General features: G+C 35.8%; 5 protein-coding genes across 6 annotated transcripts; 4 read left to right on the plus strand and 1 right to left on the minus strand.

Moving 5' to 3' along the window:
* Positions 1–506: 506 nt before the first annotated feature.
* On the plus strand, positions 507–2,968 carry LOC111193721 (gastrula zinc finger protein XlCGF49.1-like). The gene is made up of 2 exons (XM_022675308.2): positions 507–654; positions 1,636–2,968. Exon 2 carries the CDS (start codon positions 1,757–1,759, stop codon positions 2,444–2,446), a length of 690 nt encoding a protein of 229 aa, XP_022531029.2. The 5' UTR covers positions 507–654; positions 1,636–1,756; the 3' UTR covers positions 2,447–2,968.
* An 89-nt stretch (positions 2,969–3,057) lies between these two features.
* LOC111193720 (zinc finger protein 239) lies at positions 3,058–5,070 on the plus strand. Its single transcript, XM_022675304.2, has 2 exons — positions 3,058–3,309; positions 4,040–5,070. Exon 2 carries the CDS (start codon positions 4,078–4,080, stop codon positions 4,996–4,998), a length of 921 nt encoding a protein of 306 aa, XP_022531025.2. The 5' UTR covers positions 3,058–3,309; positions 4,040–4,077; the 3' UTR covers positions 4,999–5,070.
* A 720-nt stretch (positions 5,071–5,790) lies between these two features.
* On the plus strand, positions 5,791–8,648 carry LOC125802219 (zinc finger protein 501-like). Its single transcript, XM_049479530.1, has 3 exons — positions 5,791–6,348; positions 6,472–6,530; positions 7,437–8,648. Exon 3 carries the CDS (start codon positions 7,572–7,574, stop codon positions 8,550–8,552), a length of 981 nt encoding a protein of 326 aa, XP_049335487.1. The 5' UTR covers positions 5,791–6,348; positions 6,472–6,530; positions 7,437–7,571; the 3' UTR covers positions 8,553–8,648.
* Positions 8,649–12,521: 3,873 nt separating this feature from the next.
* Positions 12,522–15,637, plus strand: LOC103022610 (zinc finger protein 501). The gene is made up of 2 exons (XM_007258481.4): positions 12,522–12,597; positions 13,422–15,637. Exon 2 carries the CDS (start codon positions 13,548–13,550, stop codon positions 14,559–14,561), a length of 1,014 nt encoding a protein of 337 aa, XP_007258543.3. The 5' UTR covers positions 12,522–12,597; positions 13,422–13,547; the 3' UTR covers positions 14,562–15,637.
* Positions 15,638–16,634: 997 nt separating this feature from the next.
* Positions 16,635–19,698, minus strand: LOC103023115 (zinc finger protein 585A). 2 transcript variants are annotated; one of them, XM_049479529.1, is made up of 2 exons: positions 19,533–19,698; positions 16,635–18,652 (listed from the first exon to the last, which is right to left on the minus strand). In XM_049479529.1, the coding sequence occupies exon 2, from the start codon at positions 18,523–18,525 to the stop codon at positions 17,089–17,091; it is 1,437 nt and encodes a 478-aa protein (XP_049335486.1). In that variant the 5' UTR covers positions 18,526–18,652; positions 19,533–19,698; the 3' UTR covers positions 16,635–17,088. The 2 variants fall into 2 exon arrangements, with proteins under 2 accessions (XP_049335486.1, XP_015463666.3); XM_015608180.3 differs by having other exon boundaries at positions 19,524–19,696.
* Positions 19,699–20,344: the final 646 nt, after the last annotated feature.

Genomic DNA, 20,344 nt, shown 5'->3' on the forward strand with positions numbered 1-20,344 from the left:
TTAGTTTCTAATATAGTTTATAATAGGTTAAATGTTATTATAGTAAGCTATTTTGGTCTGACATCCATAATTGGTTGCCAATTAAAATTACTGATATACTTAATTTATTTATAATGACATAATTTATCATACGGCCAACTTGAATAGAGACATTTCAGATTTAGTTAATCTTGTTATCATTTTGGGTAAATATCATATACACTGATTGAAGTAGAAGGACATAACGTTCACCCTGTTTATACATGATTTTGCCTTTTTTTTAATCACTAGAACATTTTAAGAGATTAAATAGAAAGGCTAAAAATGCATTCAATAATATTTAAATCCTTGCTTTTTTAATTGTGTAAATCTTGACTTCCTTCTTGACCAAAAGACGTTTATTGCCTCCTTGTTTAATTAGTATTGTCTTGTTTTTTTATTATCTTATTTTCCTTATTTAAATAAAAAAAAGTTTATAAAAGCCACCGATCTGTTTTCACTGACTTTTATTTTGAAATGTCGTCTTATCACCGTGGCGCACAGTGACAGAGTGCTGCTGAACTGTGCTGAACATTAAACGTGGATTTAAATGATAAAACCACCGTGATCTGTTTATTTTATTTTATTTATTCTAATAATTTAATACAGACTGGAGTAACAGAAGATTTACTGGAGGTATGGAGATGTTCTGCTCTTCACCTTCACACTGATCTATATTTACTGTACACCCTTTACTCTATATACTGTGTATAATATATGTATATGTAAGTTATAAGTTATGTACTATATATAGTATACTCTGCACTTATTTTGTAGGTTTTTTAATAGGCAATGCATTAGGAGGTTTTGGCATACAAGTAAAATGCTTTAAATACTTATATACTAATATCCCAAGTGGGGGAGGCACATATGCACTCTTAAGAAAACCATAATCAAACTGCAGTTATGTATAAAACATTAAAGGCTTCAAAGGGTTTGAGTAGGAACTTTTGCCAAATAGTCTCCACCTTCATTTTCCCCAAGCATTCCCAAATACAGCACTTTTAGCTGATGCTCTTAACAGCCTTATAATGTATAAGTGAGCCTTATAATATAATGCAAGTGATAGGGGCATAAAGATACCTATGCAAAGAAATCTATATTTTTACACCATTAACAAACTCAAAGTAGCTTCACACGACTGACAGTACCTTTAGGTAGTTCTACGGGTGCTGCCTTGTGGATATATAGTTACGATAATGTCGAAATTGGTAGGATGTTTGCAAAATTAATTAGGTGGAAATGCATAATTTTATTAAAGTGTAAAAATAGCCATTTCTTCAGTCCGTAAGCTGTGTAAGGTGTGAATGTGTAATTGCACTGAGCATGCTATAAAATTAATTTTAAAGCATGCATTGTGGTACAGATGCCTTTTAAATTGGATAATTTTGGTGATTTTAGCGAGGAATCTGCTAGACTATATTTTAGCATGCCAGCTATTTTTATTAAGTGTTTCTATGGTTTTTAATGATGCATGAATGAGTACACGAAGGCTGAGTTGCCATTCTTTTACCTCAATGTTTGCAGAAGCTTGTGTCAGTGCAAGCATTCTAATATAGGATTCCCCTGTATTTTGCACTGATATTATTTAATATATTTTCTTATTTTTTCTTCCAGAAATGAATGCTGTCCTTTTTTAAGACTAGCCTTGCTCCTATTGTCTTTTTTTGCTGTTTCCTATGACACTCAATCAGAGGATTTCACAAACATGTCAAGCTGTTGAAAATAGGAGAAAAATATGGCATCCATAGAAATATCCAGCACTCAGAAAGCCTGCTTCCCTACACCAAACAGACAAAAGCAGAAAAAATCAGGCAAGGATAAAATCCACCAATGCTCAGACTGTGGGAAGATTTTCAGCAAACTGAGCCAATTAAAAACACACCAGCGCATTCACACTGGAGAGAAACCGTATCAATGCTCAGAGTGCGGAAAGCGTTTTAGTCGACAGAGTAATCTCAACACACACCAGCGCATTCACACAGGAGTGAAACCGTATCAGTGCTCAGAGTGTGGAACTAGTTTTAATCGCCAGACGACTCTCAGAACACACCAGCGTATTCACACTGGAATAAAACCGTATTACTGTTCAGACTGTGGGAGGAGCTTTAATCAACAGAATGCTTTCCGGCAGCACCAGAGTATTCACCGAGGAGAGAAACCGTTTCACTGCTCAGAGTGTGGAAAGGGTTTTAACCAACCCAGTACACTCCGGCAACACCAGCGCATTCACACTGGAGAGAAACCGTATCAATGCACCGAATGTGGGAGGAGTTTCATTCAGCAGTGTCATCTCCATGAACATCTTCGCATTCACACTGGAGAGAAACCGTATTACTGCTCAGACTGTGAGAAGAGCTTCAGACATTCTACTACATTAAAAGCACACAAGTGCATCAGTCATGGGAATGTTCAGTTACATGCCTAATGCTATTCCATTAATCCCAAACTGTATTGCAAAATTATGACTAACTTATTTATAAACAGAAATGAATTATTATATTATATCAGTGTTGTTGTGCTGTAAATGTGTATGTTTTATGTTATTTTAATGTTCACTGCATAGCTAGATTCTAGTACATTCTTAGCTATTGATATTATGAAATACATATGATATATTTGTATTCATTTGGGTGAATGTTTACTTTTAAATTATTTTATTATTATTCTGTTGATATCTAATAAATATGTTGTGTGTGTGTGTATTATAATAAAATTATTATAAAACCAGGTACTTCAAATTACTTCAGGTATCTCAAATTATTTGTCACCCTGATACAATCACTTTTAGGCAAATAGAGGAGCCAGTGAGGCAAATATTGAGGAATGCGTTTAGGGTGACAGTATTTATAATGATTTTGCATTTAGGTACAAAAATATATGAACAAAAAAAAAGTGTTTAAAAGCAGAGAAAAAATCAATGTGTACAAATAAATTGCAAAAGATTTTAGTTAATTGTAAGGAATTTTAATGATGTGTACGGTGTTTTTGGCAACAGTGAATCTAAAACGTAAAGCGTTTCAGGACTTTTATTTTGACAGCTAGATGGCTTCTGGGCGGAAGTAGAGTTCGGCTGTTTGATTGGCTCTGCAGCTGGGGGTCTTTTATGTAGAAACACAGGATGAAGTGATCTGATCCTCGTAAAACATTCATCGTGATCTATTGATTTATCTTGTCCTAAAAGCTTCTTCTTCCAGCGCACTGTGGACATGTGAAGACTGTAGGTGGATCTGTAAAGGTGGATAAACAGTAAAAGTCGAGGTCTGATCAGCAGCTCCTCACCTGCTGCAGGTATGAAGATGTTCCACTCTTTACCTTCACCCTGATAAACATTTACTCTTACAAAAACACACATTCAGAAGCAGCTTCATCCTGTTTCTGATTTATCTAAGGTGTAAATGGTATTTATTCTACTTAGAAACCTCACAGAATAAATAACTACAATTATAACTACTAATTTTCACACTGCATTACACCTGCACATTATAAATGTTTTTATACTTATAACAACAACATGCTGAATAATACCACATGATCTGTTTTACAAATCTTTATAACAAATTTTATAAATCTGTTCAGTACAACTGAAAAGTTTGAACATATGTCGTTTTAATTCATTGTAAATTTAATATTGGAAGCATTAAAGTCTTACAGGATCACATGTGAAAATATTCAGTAAACAAAAAAATGATAACCAAACCAGAATATAATAATTTAATCATTTAATTTTTCCAATTCAAAATAGTGTAGTGGTTGGTGTGGTGCAGTAGATAACACCACTGTTTGCCGGTCATCTACCATGTGGAAGACTGGGGTTAAATTCCCGCTCTGGGTGACTTCATGCTGTGCTGCACCAATAAGAGTCCTTGGGCAAGACTCCCAACACAACACAACACAACACAACACTACACTACGTCGCTCTGAATAAGACTGTCAGAAAAATACTATAATTGTAAATGTAAATAAATGTACAAATAGGATTCTTCTGTTTGTGTTGCACTTAATTAATGTATTTTCTTAGTTCTTTCCAGAAATAAAGAGCAGCAAAAATCAGCAAACATGCAGGAATATGCAGCCAAGAAGAAAACTCACCACTGCTCAGACTGTGGGAAGAGTTTCACCCATCTAAGTTTGCTCAAATCCCATCAGCTCGTTCACACTGGAGAGAAACCCTATCACTGCTTAGATTGTGGAAAGAGGTTTAATCGACGAAGTAATCTCTACACACACCAGCGCATTCACACTGGAGAGAGACCATATCAATGCTTAGTGTGTGAAAAGAGTTTTAATCAACAGGGTTCGTTCCTTCAACACCAGCGTGTTCACACTGGAGAGAAACCGTATCACTGCTCGGAGTGTGGGAAGAGTTTTAATCATCAGAGTGCTTTCCGAGTACACCGGCGCATTCACACTGGAGAGAAACCGTATCACTGTTCAGACTGTGGGAAGAGTTTCAATCAACGGAGTCATTTCATCACACACCAGAGCATTCACACCGCAGAAAAACTGTATCAGTGTATAGAATGTGGGAAGAGATTTAATCACCAGAGTACTCTCCAACAACACCAGCGCATTCACACAGGAATAAAACCATATCAATGCTCAGAGTGTGGAAAGAGTTTTAATCAACCCAACCAACTAAACACGCACCAGCGAATTCACACTGGAGAGAAACCGTATTACTGTTCAGAGTGCGGCAAAAGTTTTAATCATCAGAGTACCCTCCAAAATCACCAGCGCATTCACACCGGAGAGAAACCGTATCACTGCTCAGAGTGTGGAAACAGTTTTAATCAACTAGGTCATCTCAAAACACACCAGCTCATTCACACAGGAGAGAAACCGTATCACTGCTCAGACTGTGAAAAGAGTTTTAGGCATTTAAAGACTTTAAATAGACACAAGTGTACAAAGATGAGTGCTGGAAATGAGCAGGATATTTTTTGTGCACCACAGCACCATTCTGGCAATGAAAATTAAATGTAGTGATATTCCTTCACTTTCTGTGTGTGAGAAAATTAAAGGGCTAAATGCTGTATGTGTGAGAAAGTTGATCTGTTTTATTTGTATTGCATTGCATTTGATCACATCTGACAACATTCGATGCTGATTGTGGAAAAAAAAAAACAGTTTTTTGGATAACCCTTACTAAACATAAATTCATAACCTTATATGTGTCTGTTCCAAGCAAATACACAACTACTACAAAGTTGTATTCAAGGTGGATAAACATTTGCTTCAATTAGAAACCTGTAAATAACTCTTTTCTGTGGCAGTGATTTTCATATTTTACACTTTTCCCTATATTTAACTCAAATACAAATAGGTTGTGTTTGCACAGTGTTTAATATATTCTTACACAGTTAAACCTAAACAAAAATATTTAAATGCAAATGAAATAGTAGCTTGCTCATCCCTGTTTATTTGCAGAAGTTGTATTAAACAAATAATAATAATAATTTAATAGTGAATCAATATTTAAAGAATATCAAGAATTAATTGAATTATTATTATAATTGTATAGTTTTGCCAGACAGTGCAGATACAACGTGTTGATGTTGAATTGGCGGGAAATTCAAATATTTATTCAGTTGGTTGAAGCTTCTGACAGGATTTGAGGTAAATTATTTTTATAGAACCATTAACGTTAATTTTATTTTGGCAGTAACGTTATATTTTACAGTTTAAATACTAACTTTATTTAATTAACATGGCAAAGTTGCTATAAAACATTATTTTGGGCATTTAATTTGATGTAATTATTAAGTTCATTGGTTATTTTTAAACTAACATAACTGTTAGCATGCAGCTAATAGTTACTGAGGTAAAACCTAGCTAACCTAAACTAGCTACCTATATGTATATATTTGAAATTTTCTGCATTATAGATTAATACTTAAGTCAACCAAACTATGAAGAAAAATATATGATATTATTCAGTAAACGAAGGTAAGACAATCAGAAAAATAATTTAAAAAAATGATTTATACAATTATTTTAAGTTACTACATGATTGCTTTATATTCCGAATGACTTCAGTATTACTCATTTACAATGTAGGAAAAATGTGCAACTTTTGACTGGTAATAATTCAGTGTAATTGTGTTAATTTGGGATTTGGGGGTTCTTGTTACAGTAAACGTAAGCTATGGGCATAATATGAGGTAAGACTAATAGCGCTGCAGGACTTTTATTTTGACAGCTACATGTAACGCTATTGGCTCCTTGGCGGATGTAGAGTTATGCAGTTTGATTGGTCCCTTAGCGGAGCTCAGGAATCTGCAGCTGGAGTAATCTGTGTACAAACACAGCAGACTGTTGAATATCGAGGTGAATTTTGTGTGTTTATTTAATCTATCAGCATTTTATTAGATCCAATTAATAAAGCGATTGGAAGCTATTGATTTAACATGTCCTAATAGACTATATAAAATATGTTGTTTTAAATTGTAGAGAAGCAGAAGATGCAGAAGATCCAGCTCTGATCAGCAGATCCAGCTCACCTGCTGCAGGTATGAAGATGCTCCACTCTTTACCTTCACACTGATATATATTTACTACTCCTATATACACACACCATCTTTTATTAGTTAGCTTTAATTAACAGTTTGTTTCTGCTTTATTTACAGTGTACATGATATTTAAGCTACCTAGATTAATAATTAATTCACACACTGTCAAATATAAATCTAAAGGAGCATAAAGGTCTTATGTTTCAATATCGTTATAGCACAGGAACAACACTGTATGGTCGTGGTAAAAAGTTTAAAGAAATGAAGGACGCAAAATAAAGGAGTGTCTATGGATGAATAACTACAACTCCTTGATTTGCTAGTTGATGCTAGACTATTGATTGTTAAAAGGGGATTTAAAGTGTGAAATGTAAGAAATATCAGGATAGTTTAGTTAACATTCCACTATTTTGGTTATTTTTTACCCATGCAGACAATAAGGAACTTTTACAGAAACACTTTTTAAAAAATGTTTCATATTTAAAAATTAGTTTTGAGTTTAGTTTTATATATCTATATTTGTAATTCCACCTCAGGTACACGAGTAGCTAAAAACAGAAATCATATAATTTACTGTTTTATTGCTGTTGCTTCAGTTGAACCCATTGTGTTCCCTTTACAATTAGGTTACATAAACAAGACTCTACTCAACTTTAAAAAATGATTAAGCCTGATAAAATATTTGTGCAGCTGTAATATGCAAGCACCACTGAAAGTACAAATCACCTGATATTTCATTAAAAAATAATAAAAGCATTTCCCAGACAACGTTAAACACATACAGTACACTCAATGGTCCATAGACAAGGAGCATCAAGATATTTATAACCATTAGTTCAATCATTTCGATTTCTCAACCCAAATCAGATTTTGTTTTTCATCTTTTTGTTTGTTTTATTCTTTCAGAAATATATGCTGCCCTGTTTCAAGTCTTCTCACAATAAGAAGATTTTACACAGATGTTAAGCTGCTGGAGAGAAAATCATCCAGAAAAACTTCAATCTACATTACCGATCGTCCTCTCCAACACCTTGCAGACAAATGCAGGAAAATACAGACAAGAAGAAAACTCACCACTGTTCAGACTGTGGGAAAAGTTTTAGTCAGCTGTGTTCTCTCAAATCCCATCAGCTCATTCACACAGGAGAGAAACCCTATCTCTGCTCAGACTGTGGGAAGAGTTTCAATCGTCTGAGTAATCTCTACACGCACCAGCGCATTCACACTGGAGAGAAACCATATCAGTGCTTATTGTGTGAGAAGAGTTTTATTCAGCAGGGTTCGTTCCTTCAGCACCAGCGCGTTCACACTGGAGAGAAACCGTATCACTGCTCAGAGTGTGGGAAGAGCTTTAATCAGCATTGTCATTTCCTCACACACCAGCGCGTTCACACCAGAGAAAAACTGTATCAGTGTTCAGACTGTGGAAAGAGCTTTACTCACCAGAGTACTCTCCAACAACACCAGCGCATTCACACTGGAATAAAACCATATCAATGCTCAGAGTGTGGAAAGAGTTTTAACCAACAGAATCACCTCAGTACACACCAGCGAACCCACACAGGTGAGAAACCGTATCACTGCTCAGAGTGTGGGAGGAGTTTTACTCATCAGAGTACTCTAAATCATCATCAGCGCGTTCACACTGGAGAGAAACCGTATTACTGTTCGGAGTGTGGGAAGAGTTTTAATCATCAGAGTACTCTAAATCATCATCAGCGCGTTCACACTGGAGAGAAACCGTATTGCTGCTCAGACTGTGGGAAGAGTTTTACTCATCAGACTTCTCTCCAACAACATCAGCGCATTCACACCGGGGAGAAACCATATCAGTGCTCAGAGTGTGGGAAGAGTTTTCATCAGCAGAGTCAACTCAAAACACACCTGCGCATTCACACTGGAGAGAAACCGTATCACTGCTCAGAGTGTGGAATGAGCTTCAGACATTTAAAGACTTTTAATGAACACAAATGCGCAAAAACCAGTGACGGAAATGTGCAGGACATTTTTTGTGCACCATAGCACCATACTTGCAATACAAATGAAATTAAATGTACTGTTTTTTTTTTGGAGGGAAACCACCAGATGATGTAGCAGCATGGTGGCTTAGTGGTTAGCATGGTCTGTCTGTTTCTGTGTGGGTTTCCTTTGTGGACTCCAGTCTCCAGATTTGAGCCACTTTCATTAGTGGTCCAATATTGGATACGTATCTGATCTACGGACATATGACATGAATGTGAACGGTCAAATCTGATTTCATGCGTCTTTTTTTTGCTTTTACGCATTAGAATTAGCGCTATGTGCTTCTCTCTCTTACCCACACTGCATCTCTTGATGCAGCTGTGCAGCAAAAGCAAACCGCTTGGTCTTTTTTTTTTCTCCACTCCAGCAAAAGATGCTCCACATATGAGCTGCTAACTCATCTATTTTTCTTTATAAAGCTATGAGTCGTCTGTCTCTATCCAACCTGGTACTGTGGGCTTCTTTTAATTTGTATAAATGATATAAGCATATTCTTTTGCTCTAATATATTGTAAACACTTACATATATAATCATTACATTTACCCGTATAAAGATATTATTTGCTTCTTTTTGGCATGTTATTTTTGTTACCTTCTGTTTGTTTTGTGTTGTTGGTCAATGTATATATTACCCTATCCTAGCACTAGAGCGACCCACTTGCCAGTCAGAATATGAGCTATGTGTTTTCTGTTTGCTTTTTACTAAAAATGACAACTTTTTTGTGTGTGTAGATGGATGACCGTCGCAATCAATGGGTTGTTCTTTGTGTAACCAATGTAATTGGTAATTAACACCCTCCTGTGCACTTTGGTTACCCCAGATGTAATGATTTGAAAATAAAATATAGAATTTTGGAATTGTGTCTGGCTTTTGTTCCTTCTCCAGTGAGATTTCCAGATTTCACAGCACAGCAACACTTACCACAGGAATGCCTTTCAATGAATATTCCATCCCAGAGGCTTCAGAGCTCAGAGAAGTCTATACCACATATGGACATGGTTATCATAAGGCTTCTGGCATTGTTTGCTAGAAAACACTTAGATAAAGTCCAGGAATTATAGAACAATATGTTTTTCACAAAATAGAAAATAAATTAAAAAGTCTAATTCTTTTAGTTTAGGTGATAGAATTACGATGATTCCTCGAGACACACTGTACCCTGCTCACTGGTCTGTCTTTGGCTACGTTCACACAGCAGGTAAAAGTGACCCAAATCTTATTTTCTGATGAAATCCGATATTTAGTTTAGGCTGTTAACACAATCAATTTTCCCCCTATTCTTAATATTACCTAAATTGATGTGGTACAGTCACAAAAAAAGTATTTCTTTAAGCAAATGAAGTATTTCTCCCAACAAAAAGTACTGGAATTACATGTTTTGTTATCCACATTTTTATTTTAATTGTGTATATTGAAACAACACAAAAGAAAAGCTCCAAAAAGGAGCAGGTCAAAATGATTGGGCGAAAATTATGAAAAGGAGATAAGTTGACTCACTCTTTGCACTGTTTGTGTGTGCCACACTAAAGATCATAAAATCATGAAAGATTTAACAATCTTTTGCATTACGTGTACATTACACTTAAGGCATTTAGCAGGTGCACATGTCCTGGGAGACTTACAAAAGTGCTTTGCTGTTCGAAAGATCTTAAATCATATATAATGAATAACAGCTAGAAATAGACAATTACACATGACGTCTCTACCACAAAGATTCTGGATGCATACTGTATTGTATGAATTGAGTTTACAGACTGGAGAACAATGCTCTAATGTGTTATCACCCATTTTTGTGAATGCATTTAGTGCACTTGTGTCTTTTCAATGTCTTTGAATGTCTGAAGCTCTTCTTACAGTCTGAGCAGTAATACGGTTTCTCTCCAGTGTGAATGAGCTGGTGTGTGTTGAAATGACTCTGCTGTTTAAAACTCGTCCCACACTCTGAGCAGTGATACGGTTTCTCTCCAGTGTGAATGCGCTGGTGTCGAACGAGATGGTTCTGATGACTGAAACTCTTCCCGCAGTCCGAGCAACGATGAAGTTTCTCCCCGGTGTGAACGAGCTGATGTGATTTGAGATTACTCTGATCATTAAAGCTCCCACCACACTCTGAGCAGTGATACGGTTTCTCTCCAGTGTGAATGCGCTGGTGAGTTTTGAGATGACTGAATCGATTAAAACTCTTCCCACAGTCTGAGCAGAGGTGAGTTTTCTTTTTGATTGTACTTTTCTTCATTTGCTTGCGAGGTGTAGTAGAGGATGTTCGCTGAGGAATTAAGATTTTTTCGGATGCCATGTTGTTTCCCTCTTTTAACAGCTTTTTCTGAAGCCAACTTTCAACCAGCCAATACTAGAAGAACTAGGAGAAGGAGTAGACTTCTGGAAGAAACAAAGAACCAAGAAAAACAAATATCAATTTCAATGCAAAATGCAGGAGAATCCTAGATTAGAGTGTGTTTCTGTAGACGTCTGAATTCATTTAGCTACTACAATGATCATTTTTGGAATTTCGGTTTATTTCAGAAGAAGCCATGCAAGTCTGCAGTCTTGCTAAATACCTGATTTAACTTGGGGATATCTGGATAAACACACTACATCTGCTAATTTTGTTCTTCTTAAAGACATATATAAGTATAATTGTTGAAGACCATTTATAACAGATGAAGATGAGACTAGAGTCTAAGCAGGATGTCTGTAATAGTGAAATAGTTAAAGCATTTATTTACTTAATTGTTGATGATTATGAAGCGTACAGCCAATGAAAGCCCAAAAATCAGTGTCTCAGCAAATTAGAATATTATATAATAAGACCAATTGGTACGTTTGGCAGTGTGGGCAGTGTGCCAAATCCTGCTGGAAAATGAAATCTGCAGCCTCATAAAAGTTGTTTTCAGCAGAGGAAAGCATGAAGATTTTCTTTTAAAAAAAACTGCACTGACTTTAGACTTAATATTCTACTTGTTTTAGATACATTAATATGTATTCAGTCATGGTCAGAAATTAGATATTTTTTACAGTTACAGCGCGCGCGTGTGTGTGTTTGTATAAATATAGAGTAAATATAGAGTAAATATAGAGTAAATATAGAGCAGTATAAGGTAAAGAGTGGAACATCTTCATACCTTCAGTTCATATCCTGTTTCTCCTTTCTTAACGTGCTGCCACCTTAACACTCAGCTGTGTCTGTGCGCCGCTGTGATACGACTACATTTCAAAATAAAAGTCCCGGTGAAACTTGTTTTTGAAGAATGTTGGGATGTTTTATTTAATTTAGTTTTTAATTAATTTTCTATATGATACAATCCAACATAATAAAATAGACATAATATTAGATCAGATTTACAGCATATACAACAACATCACACACATAACAAAACAAAAAGACCTAAACAAACAAACAAATACAAAAAAGAAACGTGGGATTTAATAAAATTGAACAGATTCAAAATATAAATGGATTTATGACATTTCTTATTCTTAATTTTTCGAAATTCTGCCAAGGTGTGTATATAATTATATAAATATAATCTATAATCTATAATTATAATCTGTGTCATTCTGTCAGTAATTCGTGTTAATTTGGCAACCTGTGTAAACTTCCCATCTGTAGCAGAAAACTCTGTCCAGTGTTTGAGAATTGGACTTATGTTGCCATTTTATATTTACTGAATAATATTATAATTACATTCTGTAACTCTACGTAATAACTCAAACATTTTCATAATATAAAGTTTAATTCTCCTCACGGCTCGGAACATTCTTTAATTATTTAATATTACTATAATAATTATGGTTAATTATATTTTATTATTGTTGTTTTTAATCATTATTATTATTATTATTATTATTATTATTATTATTATTATTATTATTATTATTATTATTATTAATAAACGTTTTTTGCTCCATACACACACCGCAGCTAAGCGGAACTGAAGTATAGGGGATTAGTTGCAGGGGGGACAGATTTAGTGTAACACTCTTCTCCTGTAGTTGTTTTGGGAGGGAGCGGTGTTTATAAGGATCTCTGTTTCAGTAGCTTCTGTGAGTAAAACTATTCTTATATTTATACACAAATATACACAAATATATAATACAGTCAGTCAATTAAAGAGTAAATAAAGACATTTAAAGACTCGTTAAAATGTGTAATAAGGCAACAGCACTGTGTACCACTCATAGTTACTTACCCAATATAGCTAACTAACTTACTAACTAGCTGTCTAAATAGCGTAAAACACAACGATTTCAGTAACCTCTGGTGTATATAATAAAACACTGAGATAACGAGAAGCTCTAAATATTTATTCATTAGCAAACTAGCTCATTACCAGCTCATTTTCTGTGTATACACAGTAAGCTAAACGTGCAATCAACACATATACACTTTATATGTCCTTTTATCTTTCTCTTGAATTGTTCTTCACTCTTCTGTTGTGTGGAGTTCTCCTATGTAAGTTAGTATTATGGTAAATTGTTTGATTGATTGTTTCTGGTTAACATTCACAGTACATTAGTAAGAAATTCTCTCAGTTTTTTCCTCTTAATATAAAATACGAGTACAAAATCAGATGAGCAAGAATTATTTTAAACTTTTTTTTTTGTTCTTGTGTGTTTTTTATGCATTTATTATTTTTTTTACAAGCTGTCTGTGACCCACTTTTGGGTCCTGACCCATTAATTAAGAATCCGCTGATCCATAAGCTTTGAACATAATTGTTAAACTAACTTACTAATCGGGATGTTTTTGTTTCCTTCTATTAAAAGGATTTTGTTCCTTTTATTAATATTAACATTTCTCATGCCGAATTAGGATTCTTCTGCATTTTGCACTAAGCTTGACTTATCTTTGTGTTTCTTTCTTCTAGAAATGAATGCTGCTGACCAGTTCCAAGTCTCTGGTTGAGATTTAACTTCACAAATACATGCAATTAGAAGATTTTAAGAAGATGTTTTGCTGCTGAAAGTGTGAAAGAACCTCCAATATTTGGAAAATGTCCTCTCCCGCACCTCACGAACAAATGCAGGAAAATGCAGACAAGAAAACTCATCACTGCTCAGAGTGTGAGAAGAGTTTCTATAATCAGAGTGCTCTACGGAGACACCAGCGCGTTCACACTGGAGAGAAACCGTATCAGTGCTCAGAGTGTGGGAACACTTTTACTCAACAGAGATCTCTCGATCAACACCAGCTCATTCACACAGGAGAGAAAACCTATCACTGCTCAGACTGTGGGAGGAGCTTCAGTCAGCAGAGTACTCTCAATCAGCACAAGCTCATTCACACTGGAATAAAACCGTATCACTGTTCAGACTGTGGGAAGAGCTTTGCTAGACCGAGTCATTTCAAAAGACACCAGCTTATTCACACCGGAGAGCGTCCGTACTGGTGCTCAGAGTGTGGGAAGAGCTTTACTCACCAGGGTACACTCCGTCTGCACGAGCGAATTCACACCGGAGAGAAACCCTATCACTGCTCAGACTGTGGGATGAGCTTTTCTAGACTGTTTCACTACAAAACGCACCAGCTAATTCACACCGGAGAGAAACCGTTTCACTGTTTACACTGCGACAAAACGTTCACGAGACAGAGCCATTTCAAAACTCACCAGCGCATTCACACAGGAGAGACGCCGTATCACTGCTCAGAGTGCGACAGAAGTTTTAAACAACTGGGTCACCTTCAAAAACACCTGCGCATTCACACTGGAGAGAAACCGTATCAGTGCCCGGAGTGTGGGAGGAGATTCAAACAGCAGAGTAATCTCCTTCAGCACCAGCGAATTCACACCGGAGAGAAACCGTATTACTGCTCAGAGTGTGAGAAGAGCTTCAGACACTCAAAGACACTAAAGATTCACAAGTGCATGAAGAACAGTCACATAAGTGAGCAGATACACACTATTCCAGGTTCCAAAATTACAAATCCAGATTTAAACAACGGGGCTGGCTTGTTTATAGAGGAAAAAAACATGTTGCTTGAAACAGTTTCTGAAACATGTTCATAAAATATGAATTACAAACACGTGCACCTAAAATCCTTTAATTTTCCAAAAAATAATCAGAGCTGCTTATAATCCGGTGCTCCTTATGTATGAATTCTATCAGTCAGGTATTAAGGAGCGTTAAAGCCACTCCACTAAAGTACAGCGCTTATAAATACAGCGCTTGTAAGGCCGTCATAATGCAGCCTTACTTATTTTGGTGATTTTGGTTAAAAGGATATAGATTGTTTTAACACGGTAGAAACGCAGACTACAGTCCAATATGCAATATATTGGACGTAGCATGTTAAAACAAGCCACGTCCTTTTCACCAAAATCACCGTTTTTAACAGGATAAAAACGCAGACTACAGTCTACTATCCAATAATGGACTGTAGTCTGTGTTTTTACCGTGTTAAAACAAGCCACATCCTTTTCACCAAAATACGTAAGGCCACAGTATGACGTTTTGTCATTTTCGACCAATCAGGAAACCTTGTTTTTTTTCCATGAAAAATTAGTCAAATGATTGAGAAAATGCCTGGGCATGTTCAATTGGACCAAATTTCATTGAGATATGCAACAATATGCACTTTTCATTTTTCACCAAAATAAGGCCACGGTATGATGTTTTGGTCTAAAAATGACTCGAATGAGTGAGAAATTGTAACTTCTAACTGATAACAGAAATGTTATTCAGCTAGTGAAACGTGACATTTTAATATAGGCCTGCTATAACTGGTTTTGACATGGATTCTTAGATTTTTGTTTTTTTTCCATGTCTGCACTGATGTTTTAAAGATCGTATGGTTATTAAAATTAACTGCAAAGACATGAACTCTGATTAACAGGATCAGGATTTTAACCTTAAAATATTTGCAGCCAATCAATGTTTAGAAATAGGTCGGCCCTCTTATGGCTTAAAATGGCCTAGAACTATATCATGTTCTGTAACTGAAGCATGTTATTTTGCATGTTGGCAAGTGTTCACAGTCTTTATATAAATCTTATAAAAGTTATTTATACTGTACATGTTCCGGCCAAGTGAAGTTAAATGATGTAATCATCCAATAAATCACCATTAAAAATCATTTTTTAAAGCCTTGTGTGATATTTATATTTAGTTTATTTTGTTTATCATTTTATGTGTCCATACTAAGTGTTGTGTAAGATATTGGATATTATACAGTCATGATAATGCACAGTGTATCACGTAAACAAACAGACAATTAAATAAATAAATAAATAAATTGTTTGTATAGTCTTCATGCATGCCCACAGTAATGACAGCCTCAGTTGTAATGTCTTTCGCGGAAAGAAGCTTCTTTTGTCTCCTTTATTATTTGAACAGGCGGCAAGATGGAGTCACAAAAACAGTTTCTGGGTCACAGGAGCTTTTAATTTTGGGGTTTTTGTAGTGTTTAAATTATTGTATGGAAGTGTGTTCACTGTAACAGATACTGACAGAGGAGAAAGAAGAAAAAAAATAACATTACATTCACATGTACTGAGAATAGTGCTGCATGATATTGCAAATGTTATTTTTTTTGGCTATATGTATTGCAATATTAAATAATGCAGAGCCCATGAGTCAGCTTAATGCATCTGTTGTCCTGCAGCCATATAGAGTTTTAACTGACTGGAGGTTATTAGTAGATGAATAAACACAGTGACAGCTGCATGATTTTTTTTATTTAATTTAGATCTCAGGAGATCACAGAATTCAGCATTTCTGTAATTCAGCATTTATTTAAGTAGCTTCAAATTTACATTTCTAATCCCCCTGCTGAAATAACAGGAGCATATTCTGTATGTTATTCCATTATTCCTGTGTTAATTTATGACTAAACTCACCTTTACAACAGAAAGAAGAGCTGAGGACGGTCCAGTCCAGCTGATCGGATGAGGAGCCAATCAAATCGCAGAACTCTAGTTCCGGCAACTAGCTGTCAAAATAAAAGTTCTGAAACGATGCGAGACAATTGCAGCACTTGTTGACATCTAAATATTATTAATAATATCAATATTGTTATATATACATACTTCCGATTAAAATTTTTAGAACATACAATATTTTTGTTCTTTATTTTTGTCATTTAAACTCTTCAGATTAATAACATATTAACACAAAACATACAGCATAAAAAGTCTTAGCTGTTGACTAACATTAGTTGTAGTGCTGGAACATTTATTTAGAAATACAGACACTTATCTATCCATAAATTCTTGCGCTTTTCATGACATCGTAATAAACAACATACATAAAGTTGTAATTGTTTTCTTAACGTGACCTGATGAGCAAACAGACTCAGTTTTTTATGACGTTTTTTTATTGATAAAGCTTTGATTAAACATCAAAAATGCATATATATATATATATATATATAAAACCCTGAAATGTTAATACCTCATATAATGATTGCATAAGGGCCATTCCACGGAATTTCCAGGCCTGCTATTAAATATTAAAAACAAATCAGTCTTTAAATTATAATTTTATTTTTTAAGGGACAACATCTATTCAAACCAATCTAGCCCTGTGTGAATCCATTCATTCATTACTTTGGCTCTTTATGCACTTGTGTGACACTAGTGTTTTACAGTACCTGAAGCTCGTCTCACAATCTGAGCAGTGATACGGCTTCTCTCCTGTGTGAATGCGCCGATGCTGATTAAGATGACTCGGGTGATTAAAGCTCTTCCCACAGTCTGAGCAGTGATACGGTTTCTCTCCAGTGTGAATGCGCTGGTGTTGAATAAGACCACTCGCTTGAGTAAAATTCTTCTTACACACTGAGCAGTGATACGGCTTCTCTCCAGTGTGAATGCGCCGATGCTGATTAAGATGACTCGGTTGACCAAAGCTCTTCCCACAGTCTGAGCAGTGATACGGTTTCTCTCCAGTGTGAATGCGCTGGTGCTGTTGGAGAGTATTCAGAAGATTAAAACTCCTCCCACAGTCTGAGCAGTGATACGGTTTCTCTCCTGTGTGAATGCATTTGTGTCTTTTGAGACCGGTACTTCTAGTAAAACTCCTTCCATAGTCTGAACAGCAATGCGTTTTCTTTCCTGTGTGAATGCATTTGTGTGTTTGGAGACTAATCTGTTGATTAAAACTCTTCCCACACTCTGGACACTGATACGGTTTCTCTCCTGTGTGAATTCGCTGGTGAGTTTTGAGATCACTCTGTTGAACAAAACTCTTCCCACCGTCTGAGCACTGATACAGTTTTATTCCAGTGTGAACACGATGGGGTGTGTTTAGATTACTCCCTTTAGCAAAATTCTTCCCACCGTCTGAAAAGCAATGCGGTTTCTCTCTTGTGTGAATGCGTTCGTGTGTCTTTAGATTACTTTTTTGATTAAAGCTCTTATTACACTCCGAGCAGTGATACGGTTTCTCTCCAGTGTGAATGCTTTTGTGTATTTTGAGACTGCCACTTCTAGTAAAACTCGCTCCACACTCGGAGCAGTAATAGGCTTTTGCTCCAGTGTGAATGCGTTTGTGTCGTTGGAGAGTTCTCTTAAAAATAAAACTCTTCCCACAGTCTGAGCAGTGATACGGTTTCTCTGCTGTGTGAACGCGCTGATGATGAAGAAGATGACTCTGTTGATTAAAGCTCTTTTTACAGTCTGGGCAGTGATACGGTTTCTCTCCTGTGTGAATCCGCTGGTGTGTTTTGAGTTGACCAGATTGAGTGAAACTCTTTCCGCAGTCTGAGCACTGATATGGTTTTATTCCAGTGTGAATGCGCTGGTGTATGGTGAGATTAAACGGATTATTAAAACTCCTTCCACAGTCTGGACAGAAAAAGAGTTCCTCTCCAGTGTGAAGGAGCCGATGTCGGTTGAGATTACTCCCTCTAGTATACATCTTCCCACAGTCTGAGCATTGGTGAGTTTTAATCTTGGGTGTATTTTTCTTTATTTGTCTGTGAGGTCTTGGAGAGGATTTTAGCTGAGAATTGGAGGTTTTTCTGGGTGCCATGTTCTTCCCCTCTTTCAGTAGATTGAAATTTTGGTAAAATCCTGTGATCCTCTGGGTTTATTTGTGATGTTAAATTTGGAAATCCAACACCATAAGCAGGAGACTTGGAACATGTGTGCATTCATTTCTGTAAGAAAAAATAAAACATTTCCTCAATAGTTGTGGACATTTTGATTAGCTTTAGATTTTAATAAGTGGTCACAGATCAAATACAACTGATATTGACACAAAGCAGCTTTACAGAACAAAGAATCAAACAAATCACTTAACATATAATACAGAAACCCCAGTAAGCGTAAGAGTTCATGTAAACTTTGATGTAATCAGTAATGGAGAGTGAGTAACCAGTCCGAGGCATGGATAAACTGAACAAATAGATTGCCAAAACACACAACTGTTTATCCCAGCCATTTAAGATGCATATTAAATGCAAAAGGTGTGAACGGTTGTGTTTTTCACACTCCTTTGTCATCAGATCACCCTGGATGCATGTTAACGACAGGTGTGAACCAGTGAAAGTTCTGGTAACATGGTTAAACATGACTATGTTCAGACTGCGAGCAAATCTGCTATTTGTGAGTGATCAAATCGGATTTGCCTGTCTAGACATCACAAACTAATCTGCATGAGTTGCTGTGGTTTAAGAGCAGTATCAGTAACTAACCCTTCACTTCCTGCCTTAAATGTCAGTGTATATATGCAGCATTTACACATTTACCCACAGCACATTCACACTTTCATCATAATAACTAGAAAAAGACACAGAATCACACAGAACTCTGTAACTGTTAAAAGTAGAAGTCTTTCTTTTCTTTAGAGAAATTACAGATGAAGTCAGAGAGCGGTGAGTACTGTTTCCTACACCTTCAAATAAAGACTCTTAGAAACTGGAGAAAAAAACTGCTACAGGAAGAGTCACGTCTGGCTGACCCACATGGAAACAGCAGCTTTAGCCTTTAGCTCAGATTAACATGATAATATACATTAATTAACCTTACCAGATTCACCTACAGTCTTCATATACACACAGTGCGCTGGCAGAAGAAGTTATTAGGACAATAAAAAACCTGATTAAAGTCAGTAAGAAACACTGAATACAGAGTAAACTAACTACTGACACTCCGCCGTGTTCGCGCTCAGAAGACGCCAGCGGAAGACCTGCGGAGCTCCGCCCAGGAGCCCAGCAGCCAATCAAACTTCAGAAATCTACTTCCGCCCAGGAGCCGCTAGCCCTGTCAAAATAAAAGTTCTACAAGTGTGTTTGTCTCTGTCCCAGTTGCATAATACACACTAATTCTATCCCCCTTATTCAAGGAAATTCCTCCAGTATATATATTGTATATTTTAATGACCCTTTATTAGACTACAAGGAGAGATTTAAAGTAAACTTGATTAGAATTTTAGGTAAATATTATATACACAAAATGTTAATTTTCTAAAAAGATACACTCATTTCATACATTTATTATATAAGATCATCATTTTTTTACCCACAGTGGGGGAATTTGCAACAATAGCAAGGCACTCAGTGCCGAAAATAGATAAAATAAACAGTACAATATATGCATTATAAATAATACAAAATCAAGAACACAGGAGTAATGGAAAAATATTTGACATTATATTACAATTAAAAAAACAACTATTGTCCTTAATCTTTGAATAGCTTGAAGCTTTTCAGTATTATTTGAATCCTATTTTTCACAATAGGTTTGTCTGTTTAAGTTTTTTTTTTGTTATATTTGTGAATTGTGTTTGTTTTATACAATGTTAATTTGGTCTAATATTGTGTCTATTTCATTATGTTGGATTTTAAGTT

Source organism: Astyanax mexicanus, chromosome 5 (assembly GCF_023375975.1).
Source record: "Astyanax mexicanus isolate ESR-SI-001 chromosome 5, AstMex3_surface, whole genome shotgun sequence".
Lineage (NCBI taxonomy): Eukaryota > Metazoa > Chordata > Actinopteri > Characiformes > Acestrorhamphidae > Astyanax > Astyanax mexicanus.

Bases quoted from the DNA above. Each gene is read 5' to 3' on its own strand.
- LOC103022610 (XM_007258481.4), top strand. From the start codon at position 13,548: ATGTCCTCTCCCGCACCTCACGAACAAATGCAGGAAAATGCAGACAAG.
- LOC111193720 (XM_022675304.2), top strand. From the start codon at position 4,078: ATGCAGGAATATGCAGCCAAGAAGAAAACTCACCACTGCTCAGACTGT.
- LOC103023115 (XM_049479529.1), bottom strand. From the start codon at position 18,525: ATGGCACCCAGAAAAACCTCCAATTCTCAGCTAAAATCCTCTCCAAGA.
- LOC125802219 (XM_049479530.1), top strand. From the start codon at position 7,572: ATGCAGGAAAATACAGACAAGAAGAAAACTCACCACTGTTCAGACTGT.
- LOC111193721 (XM_022675308.2), top strand. From the start codon at position 1,757: ATGGCATCCATAGAAATATCCAGCACTCAGAAAGCCTGCTTCCCTACA.